This window comes from Melospiza melodia, chromosome 10 (genome assembly GCF_035770615.1).
Source record: "Melospiza melodia melodia isolate bMelMel2 chromosome 10, bMelMel2.pri, whole genome shotgun sequence".
Lineage (NCBI taxonomy): Eukaryota > Metazoa > Chordata > Aves > Passeriformes > Passerellidae > Melospiza > Melospiza melodia.
In genome coordinates, this window is record NC_086203.1 from 26511370 (window position 1) to 26522174 (window position 10805).

Sequence of the window (10805 nt, forward strand, 5' to 3'; positions counted from 1 at the left end):
GCTTCCATGTCCAGTGTGATGAGGAGAGATTACCCTGCTGAAGCCTACAAGACATCTTTAATCTCCTGATTTAGAATCCATTGTCTGCTATCAGTTGTCACTCTCCTGAAGGAATGCAAGAATGCTGCCAAACACTGAAAAACAGCAGCAGCAAAGGGCTACCAGCAGCAATCCCAAGGTACTCTGCCAGCAAAACACTTAAATGTTAGTAAAAAAAAAAAATTCCATCTCCAGGTTCTTCCATTATTCATTAATAACAGTTTCCAAGAAGTGCTTGCTCAAAGACGCCCTTGAAACCAGGCACATCAGCACCACAAACTTTCAAAGTTAAAGTTGAGGGGCAGATCTCTGGAGGTCAGAGCACGGTGCTTGGCACCAGAGCAGAGCTGGGCACTCCAGAGTGTGAGTGGAGCAGGCACAGCTGGACCATGCCTGATGCTACAGCCAAGGATGACAGCAGATCTCCTGCTCTTCAACACAAGGTGAGTATTTTGTACCCACCCACAGCCAGGTGGGCAAATGAAACCCACCAGGAGAGTCAGCCCTCCCTGGGCAGCCTCTGAGCCTCCCTTCACCAGGCAGACAGACAAAAACAGACAGCCTAAATAAATCACCAGAAACTGCTGCCCATTGCCATGGGCATCCATTCAGGCCTGGGCAGCCACCCATTTGGGATGAGAGGCCTCACAATTACACTGAAATGGGACTGTGATTCTGGGGCAGGCTCTGCCCTGCTGTCACAATCAATGTTAACTGGAAGGCTGTGGCAGTGCAGCCCAGCCAGTGAGCACAGAGCTGGGGATCAATAGAAGAACAGAGCCTAAAAGAGTTTCCATCCTTCAAAAAGGCAGTGATTTGCCAGTGGTGAACGCTGTGAGTGACTGCTTTTAGCTTTAATAAAATCATAACTATGGAGTTTAACTTTTCTGCTGAGACACATCCGGAGTGGGCTGGAAACTAAATCACAGAAGAATCAAACTCCCACTTCAGTGGGGTCAGGACTTCATCTTAGGCAGGTCTTTTAATCATTTCAGAGCAAGGAACTGATGCAAGTCCTTTACATCTCAATCTCTTGCCTTCATCACTCTGGCATCCATCCTCCCAAGGACTCAGCAGGCTGACCTCCATGGAAACCCAGAACAGAGCTTTTTGTTGCATCACTTCACTGAAGTGAACACCAAGGACGAGATCTTTTCCATTCTATTTGTGGATTTACACTTATCCAACCATTTCTGTCTCACACTAGCACAAGACAATCCATTGGCAAGGTAATATTTTTTTTCTGTTATCAGATCTAAGTTTGGGAAGAGTAGGTTTAAAAGAAAAGACACAGGGTAAAGAAAGCTTTCCTGGTTAGAATTTTGGTCAATGCAATATAAAGATTATCATTTACAGCAGATGGCAGTTATGTTAAAAAAATGATGGTGCCAATGTAAAATGACAATATTTTCACAAGATTTCCCCAATGGCTTTAAAATAAGGTCACTTTGATACTGCAGGAAAGAGCTTGGTATCAGCCTCCTGCTCTACAGTTTGACAAACTGTGCTTGACCATTTGTATTAAATGAGACTCTCTCTTATTTATTACAGAATTTCCCTCCCACTTTTGAAACAATGACATTTGAAACACAACACATGCACATTTAAAAGTTTGTCTGTAATTCTCCCCCTCCCACCCCTCAGCTCCCAGGAATACACAAATATTTCCATATGCAATCACATAGTTAAAGTGTGCATTCTTGGAAAATGATACCAGAAGCTACATTTTACTCTATTAAAAAAAAAAAATCAACACTGAATTCTTACTGGTAACAAAGATATGCATCTAATTTTAAGTCGTTATCAAAGTCTGTCATATATATCAAAAGCTCTCATTGTTATTTAGAAAATAATTAAAATGGAAAATAAATATTTCTTACACTTTTTTCTCCACAAAAATAAGTACACAGGCAAACTTCACACTGAGAATTCTGCTCCTTTTTGTCTTAAAGAGAACCTATTTCTCAAGTGAATTGCCTTCCCTACCTTATTACTTGAAGAGATTACAGTCAGGGCTGTATATTGCAGCCACCCTGTATTTAGAAGCTGGGTAATAAACCACATAAATAGCACACTGAATAAAACATTAAGACATAAAAGGAGTTAAATAGAACAAAGGGCTAAAGCTTATTGTGCAGTAACCATGCCTGACCCGTGGAAATAGAGAAAACTCATAATTCTAGTTAGCAAAATGCAGAGTTGGGATTTAAATCAGGAGGAAGCTGGTGGTGGGTGAGTGCTGGAGCCCCTTGCACAGCCTTGCAGGGCCCTCTGGTGGAAACAGGAATCCATCTCACGGCTGCCCAGCAGCGCTGCCAGGAAAAACGAGGCTCCAACCCCAAAATAAAGGGACAGCAAGCAGCATGGGTTTTCCCTGTTTTCTTAAAAGCAGCAATATTTCTGATATAAAGCTGCGTTTTTCAGCTCTCCTTTAGGGAGATTAAATCCCGGAGCCTGTGTAAGTAAGGAATTTTTCCTCTGACTCCAGTGGGAGCAGTCCATCTACAAAGCCCTGAAAGTAGAGAAAAGAAGTCCTTGAAGCTGTGAAAAGCAGCAGTAATGTGGAACATTCTGCCCAAAAATTTAGACCCTTCAGCAAAGCTGGAAGCATTGCAGGTGAGCATCCCCACACAAACCAGTCTCCAAAAAGCCAGGTAATTCATGGCAGGAACTGCTCAGCTGGCTGTGCCAGCTCAGGGTCTGCAGGGCCAGCCCTCACACGAGCTGACCTGACAAAATGTCTTTTCAATGCTTCTTCATTTGTGGCTTTGAGCAGTGAGGTGGAAACAAACCTTTTCTGGTGCTAAATGTATGTTGCTTCATCCAGAACAGCATGGAATTGATCATTATATTGGTATTAGGTACTCAAAAAGCCTGAAATACTGCCCATTAAAAAAAAAAAAAAAAAAAAAAAAAAAAAAAAAAAAAAAGTAAAATTGGTGCTTATGCTTCCCTTAGTTATTGTCAGGGCAAAAGAGAAACTCTTCAGAAGGGCATTCACAGCAACAAAGTCTGATGAACATTCTCAGGTTTCTTCTCCACACAAATAATACAAGGGGCTGCTAAAATAATCTGCACAAGCAGCATCTTTAATGATCTAAAAATGGCATGTTTAATGATCTAATGGTGATGAGAAGGAAAATTCCTCCTCTGCCTTTTGCCGCTGTCAGTCAGGGCAATAATCACTGTTCCAATGAAAAACAGGCTGCAGTCTCCAAGCTGAGTTCAAGACCCAAACTGCTCCAAAGCAAGGCAGGATTGAGCATCTCTCCTCTGACAGGTATTTCAGGGGATACTTGTGGTGAATATTTCACAGAGCAAAAGAGAGAACCAGGTCTGTCTTACACTTCATTCCAGGGAAGAGCCTCCATTGTCAAAGGGATTTCTCAATGCCATTGTCTCCCACTTATTAGGAGCAGGATGGCTCTTGGGTCCATAAGATCCAGTCTCTGTCCCGGCCTGAATAGGGCACACAGCTGCCAAATGTGAGTTTTTCAAGCACCATCTAGCATGACCTAGGTCAATAATTGTCTTTTCCCAGATTAGGCTCCTTAAAAATGGCAGCATTTTGAAAAGAAGATGTCAATTCCCACTTTTCATCTTGAATTCTCTTGTCTGCTCTTGGTTAACAAAGTTTCTTAGCTGTAGTGAGCACACACTTATTTAAAGGTGCTGATGATGTCAAGTAAATAATTTGAAACACAATGAGTGTCAGGAGCAGACACAACCTGCTCTCAAAAACCAGCTCCTCTCAAAGCACCCCAGGTTGGGCTCCTGATGCCTCCCAGCTCAGCAGTACCTGCTGGACCTAAAGGACAAAGCCCTTACTGAACCCAAGCCTTGGATTCATCCCTCTAATGTGCTTCAGGACATTTTACTTTGAAGAACAGGAATGCTGCCTATTGACTGCAAAAATTTTGTCTCAATTGCTATCCAAGAACATGCTAATTTGTATGAAATAAATGAGGCTAATTATTTGCTTTCCACAAAACAGGCTCTGCTAAAAGCTCTGAATTATTTGTTTTCCTGATGAACAAGGCAGCACCTTGCTCACATAATAGATTCCATCAGAGATTTGATTATCCATTAGAAGGGCAATCTATGTGTTGTGTCAGGCAGCAAAGATAAGATGGGGCTGGGAAATGCAGGGCCCTTGAGAACGGATCCCTAAACCCTCTGTGGTGCCAAGAGTCAGATTTAGAGAATCAAAATTGGGATCAGTGCTTCATCTACCACATGGAATCAAAGAGGGATGGGGGTCACTTCAGTGTGCAGAGAGGGAAACTCACACTTGGGGAAGAACAGGATACCATGATCTAAAAAATGTGCATGAAGGCTCCAGCTTCAAGGGGGTCCATCTGAAAAAACAGCTCCACAGCTGGACCAAGCTATTGATGAGGAGCAGAACCTTCTTTTAGCTCACCAGAGAAATCACAGCACACAAACATGATTAAAGTCAAGTAACTTGACTGTGTTCGTGGTACCTCTTTGTCAGGGAGGAAGGAATTCCTGGTGTCAATTTAAGGTATGCTCTCAAGTAGTCCGAAATTTCATGTAAAAAATATTGTCATGATTCACATAATACACTGTGTTCATCATACAAGCCCACAATACCATATCACTGCTTATTACAGGTATTTCCCTTAGGTATACAGGCAAAGTGCATCTTGAAAGGACAAAAATAACATTTCTTCTGACATGACCACTCCCCAAATGACAAAAGCTGCAGAAGGCTCCTCTCCAGGTTTGTCTGCAGAGTCAGCTCTGAAATGTTTTGCTATCAACTTGTGACTGTGCACAGACCTCCCTTCCTCATTGAAGGGACACAACTAATTCCCAGAGCAAAGCAGCAACGTGGGTCATCCTCCACCACTGCATTCTCTGGAGTCACTCCTCAGGCTTTTGCCTCTCAATGCAGTTACTTTCCATAAACTGTGGCTGTGTTTTGCAGCAACCAGAGTGCTGCACAGCCAGGGAAAGCCGAGCTGGTGATGGGGGAAGGCAAGGAGGAGGCTTTGTAGCTCTCAGAGACGCAGCAGCTACGTGCAGGTCAGTCAGTCCTGCCTGCCAGTTCTGGAGGTATTTTGGTGAGCACAGGAGGAGCCTTCAGCTCCTGCCCAGACAGCCACTGAAGCAGCCAGGAAAGAGATCAATAGTTTGTCTCTCCTGGAGGATGGAGCCTCTACCAAATGCATCCTCACTTCCCAGCCCTGAGGGGAGTGGATGCTAACATTAGACCTGGACCCACAGGAGTCTGGCTCAGAGCTAAGAACACTGCATAGGGCACATCACGGAGAGGAACACTTGCAGAAATCCCCAAGCCATGAAGCTGTCTATGGTGCTGAGAACAAACCCATTGTGGGGTTTGCAGCCAGACTTTTGATCTCTCCTGAAGAGCAGCTCTGACAGGGGGTATTTTGTTTGCTACCTTATCTCTCTCTAGTGGGATCAAAGGTAGCAGAGTCTTAGCACAGCTATCCCATTTTATTCAGGACTTGCACAGATACCTTCACTGCTACATCTCCATCTCTTTCTGCTCTCAAGCTGATGTCTGCATGATCCTACCAGAGATGTTGCCACAAAAATCCAGGCTGGAAGCCAATCCAGCTCATTCTGAGCTTTTTCTGGCATTAATAATATGATAACACATCATATTATTAATGCCTGGTAGGTATTTCCCTACTGCAATAGTGCATCCCTTAAAAGCAAGATCTTTGTTTTCCTCATTATGCCAGTTAGGAAAAGGAGGAGAGTATCAGAGGCTGATCTAAGCACAGGTCAGAATTTGTGTCAGTCAGTGGGAGAACTGGCTAACATGAGTCTGAGGGCTTCGATTTATTGCCCACCACTGCTTTAAAGTCAGTTGATAACAACAGGATTAAGAGGGTGAAGATAAAGATACATTTCAGAATGTTTTTGGATAAGGATAGAGCAAAATGACACAAACAAATGCCAAAGACCTAGCAGTCATGAAGTCACTCCAAAAACCTCCTGGCGAGCTTCAGTACGTAAATAACTAGAGAAAAGCCATGAACATTTACAATAACTCTTTTTTTTTTTCCTTCCTTGTTGGTGGTGTATTTTTAACCTATTGCACTGATTATAACATGCTGTCAACAGCCTCATCAATTATCCATTGCTAGAAAGTGGGCTCTAACATGCTGCAAGTGGTATTAATTGGTCTCAGTAGCACATAATGAGTTTAAAAGCTCCTACCTGTGTGCCCCCGGGGATGGTGACTAGAGGCGGACAACAATTTACAGCAGACCATTAACACATAGAGCAGAAAGAGCCAGTCAGACAGAAGCATTGATTTGGCACAGAATCTCATCCTGGAGGCAGAAAAGGAAGCAGTTGAGTGAAAGAACAATGCAAGTAGGGAATAACATAAAAACGATGCGGGGAGGAAAAGCTGAAGGGATGCTGAAGAATAACTGATGTGGGTTATTGCAAGGCAACGCTCACAAAATCATATTCATTACTTGGTTGGGATCAATTCTTCGTTAAGGACATTTTATAATTACAAGCAATGTCTATCACACATCACATTACCCACAAACACATGTTTATAATAACACATTATGAGTGCCATGCAGTTGTATGAATCTGAGATAAGGGATTTTTTTCTTTTATCAAGATCCAGCCAGATTCAAAGTTAAACACACACATTTATGAGTTGTGCTACTATTTTTGAACTGCACCTCCCCCAATGACAGAAAAAAAAAAAAGTCATTTTTACTTAACACTTCTCAAGACATATTAACTAAAGAAATATATCATATAATAATTTATTGTAATATAATGTAAAATTTACTGTAGCCTTGCACAGTTCTGGGCTGGGTCTCCCCAACACACAATATTTGGGAGATTTCCTGGAGATCACCCAAATATTTACTGAGGGTAAAACACTCATGAAGCAGCACCTCAGTCAAACATGCAAGGACTCACTTCTCTGTGTTGGAAACTGCATTTCAGAAAATATTTGCTCTATAGAAGGTGTTGTTACTCTTATTCCTGTTATTCTTAGAACTAAGATCCCAAATCCTCCATCATTTTTCTGCAAATATCTAAAATTAAATCCCTCAATAGCTTATGTTATGCCATTCATCATACAGAAAGAGAATCTAATAATCTTTTTAAACTGAGTTATGATGATTTATTGCTTGCATGATACATAAATGGGCGTTATGTACTTGAACCCTTAGATACTGTGTTCCACAATTTCAGCAAATTCTGCAAGCAGGAATACATCAAATTAATTAAAGGCAATTTATAGATTTGCATAAATTGAAGCAAATACTGTTTTCATGGCAGTGACGTTAGTCTGCAGCTAATCAGCATGCTGGGATTTGGGCAAGCCTATCACGAATTTATTTGCACCAAAAAGTCCTTTGGGAACTGCTTTTCCTCTGCAGATTCCAGTTCTGAGTCTTTTCTACAACAAAATTATCTGTATTTCTTGAAAATACCTAAGACTATTCAGCTAATCCAATATTCAAGTGCTAAAGAGACAAATTTAAAAAGGAAATCCCAAGCAACACATGCCTTAGACAGATCTACCATCACAGCCAGGTGACACACTTGGATCTTGTTTAAATTTGATGAACATCTACCAATGAAACCAAAACAGAGGCCTTGTTTTCTCTCTTAAAATTGCTCACACAATTTCCCTTTTCAAGCTTTGCAGAACAATATTTTTCTCTAATTGCAAATGTTGATAAAGCCCAAACAAATAAAAAATGCACTTATTAATATCAAAAGTTAAGAGACCAGAAGCCTGCTGCATGTAAATAGATTTTAGCAACAAATTCTGGTTTACGCTGTAGAAAGAAATACATTGGTGCAAACCCCAGCACCTTCAGCCTACAATTAAAAAAAAAAAATATATAAATATTGCAAATAAACCAGCTCACCATGTCTACAGATTTCAGAGAATGAAAATTATATGTAAAGAAGCCACACTTTAAGCATGGATTTGGCAAGAAGGTACCTTTTCTGGCTTTGAGAAGATGCTCTGTTTTGAGCCCAGTATATTTCCATGCTGAATGCAGGAACAAACACCCTGCTGGCCTTTTACAGCTGTTTGTAGGAGACTTCTGTGAGCATGAATCAAGCCCAGCAGATAAAGACATCACTGCTCCTCACCCACCCCGTAAGTGCCCTCTCCTGGAGCACTCCCAGGCTAATTCAGAGCAGCTGAACCAAATTCACCTCTTGCATGCAGCTGAACCCATAATGTCACTGCAGCTAATGGGATTGAGTCACTGTGAAACCAGCATAAATGTCACTATTGCTCTTGGTCCAGTATTAGCCTAGAAAAACTGCCTGGTGAGTTCTAAAATCACTGTACCATTTCAGATTTTGGTCATCCAAATCTTTCCCAGGTGATTGAACTCTTTTTTTTTTTTTTTTTTTTTTTTTTTTTTTTTTTTTTTTTGAGAGAGAGAGCTGAATTTAACCTTAGTTTTCAAAACACACAGGTTACAGCTCATGAACAGGACGTCATCATCTGCTCAGCTTCCAACCCCATCCTTCTGTTGCTCTAAATGCAAATACTCAGATCTGATCCAAGTTCTGGTGTCACTCTGATGTGTCACCGTGAAGACACAAACCTTCCTCCACCTTTCCTGTGGAATTAAACACCCCTTAAACACTGCTCAGGCATTCTGATCGTGCCATTTCTGGTGGAAGGTGGTGGAAGGGGCAGGTGTGATGATGGACAGGTCCCAAATCATGCATCATATGCTCAACAGTTGCTGTTCCAGCACTTTATTGGACCCAGGTGTTCCCACCACTCCCAGTGCAGCAGCAAAACCAGTCTCAGTGGAAATAGAATTGTACTGACCTATTTCCAAAAGTTTTCCCCAGCTGAGTTTGACTCTTTTGAGACACTAAACAAGGAATGTGAAACCAGGGCTCATCAGGTTAACAGGGTAACCTCAGCCCTGAGTAAGAACATTCAATTCCAGGAGGAAGTGTATCACCACAAAGCATCCACTCGCTCCTATCCAAACTGAAAGGCTGCTTAAAGCATCCAGTGCCATCCGAAGGACACATCTGCAGGCTTTAGTCTGCCTTGCAGGTAGGCAGGACACAAGTTTTCAGCCTGCTAATGTAAAGAAATACAAGAGGATCTTTGAAAAGGCAGGGAAAAAATGAAATTTGGCAGACAGATGCAGCAAGGGGTGCTGAGCCCTTCAGCGTCAGTGGGCTGCTGCTTTCAGAAATGTCAAGCCTTCATTCTCTATTGGATTCAAGTGGATATTGTTGCTAACCAGAACAGAGAATCTTCAGTGTCATTTGAAAGATAAAAAGTGCTCTTACCTTGGGGACTTTGCAAGAATTTTGTTCCAGTCAAACACAATTATTTCAGTGTGTTTTTCATAGTTATTCCAGATTCCCATTTGCAGCAGCAAATAAGCCTTTCTGCATCTCAGAATTTTTTCCTTCACTTCGGGGACCTAGAAAGAAAGCCACATTACACTGCAATTAACGTCTGCAAAGGTGCTCTAAAACACATCTTTGTTACCAAAATCTTAGTTTCACAGTGCCATCTACAGTGCAATCCGGGGCAAAAGGCAGCAGGTTTATTTCTCTTTTCTTTCTGAGAGCACAGAGGAGCTGTGGTGAGGCAGCTCTGGGGTGTCACTACAGTAACCAAAGGCAGAGTTTGCTGTACATGGGGTTGCAAACAGAATGTGAGCAGCTCTCTGGGGTCTCTCCACCCAACACCCAAGAGTTTGAAGCAGAGATTGTTAAAAATAGTGGGGGAAATCTGTCTCTGTCTTCATAAAGATTTGGCCCAGGCCCTGTGCCTGCCTCAGCAGAGAGGGTCACACCCCCAGGAGAGTGTCTGGAATTGTGCATTATTGCACCCTCTGACCCTGCTGCCTCTCCTGGCAAGCTCTAAAATCAGTGTACCATTCAGATTTTGGTCATCCAAATCTTTCCCAGGTGACTGAACTTTTTTTTTTTTTTTTAACCTTAGTTTTCTCAGCCTCTCCACGAGAAACACACAGGTTACAGCTGATGCTGTAATCCAGGAGTTACACTTTGAAACCTCCACGTGGAAGCACTTTCACAGCAGCTCTGACACATGTTCTGCAGAATGAGGAGCTCAAACACTCCATTTTATAGACACTCAGGCCTCTTTGCTTTTGCTGTTTATATTTGTTCTCTCACTTCCATTCCTGGGCGCAACTTGACCTTCTGCTACTGAAAATATGACACAGAGCAGTTTGTGAGAGTGGTAATAATGTGGTCTTCACCTAGACAGCAATCCCAACCTTTTCTTATCTTACCCATCATTCTTTCCATTTCACTCATCCTTTAATCAATTAGAAATTTGCTTTTAAGAAACATGAAATTACAGCACCACACTGGAGAGCAGAGCTGTCTGGGGTCATAAAAGCACATAAAAGCTCCCTTCAGAGCTCAGGACAGGAAAGCCCCTGCTCAACACACTCATGGAATCACAGAACCTTCCAATCACAGGTTGGAAGGGACCTTAAAGCTCATCTTGTTCCAAACCATGGCAAGGACACCTTCCACTGGACCAGGCTGCTCAAAGCCCCATCCAACCTGGCCCTAACAACTCTTATTTGTTTAGAATGCCATGAGAAAATAGAGTAATTGCTGGAATTAAAGAGGTGCCAGGCCAGCAATCTATAATTAATCACATTTTGCTCTCTTTGCTTTCCAATGTGGAGTTCCAGGCCGAGCCAAAACCAGCAGTTCTATCAAATCAGCAGTGGATATCAAAACAA

General features: G+C 42.2%; 1 protein-coding gene across 1 annotated transcript in view; it reads right to left on the reverse strand.

Annotated features, from left to right (window-relative positions):
* The window catches only part of TAFA4 (TAFA chemokine like family member 4), a 45234-nt gene extending 35746 nt beyond the window's left edge, over positions 1-9488 (reverse strand). The window contains exons 1-2 of the mRNA XM_063164314.1: positions 9364-9488; positions 6256-6371 (exon numbers count right to left, since the gene is read on the reverse strand). Of these exons, the coding sequence (XP_063020384.1) occupies positions 6256-6371; positions 9364-9443 (196 nt within the window). The 5' untranslated portion in view covers positions 9444-9488. The remainder of the gene's footprint in view (positions 1-6255; positions 6372-9363) is intronic.
* Between the last annotated feature and the right edge of the window lie 1317 nt (positions 9489-10805).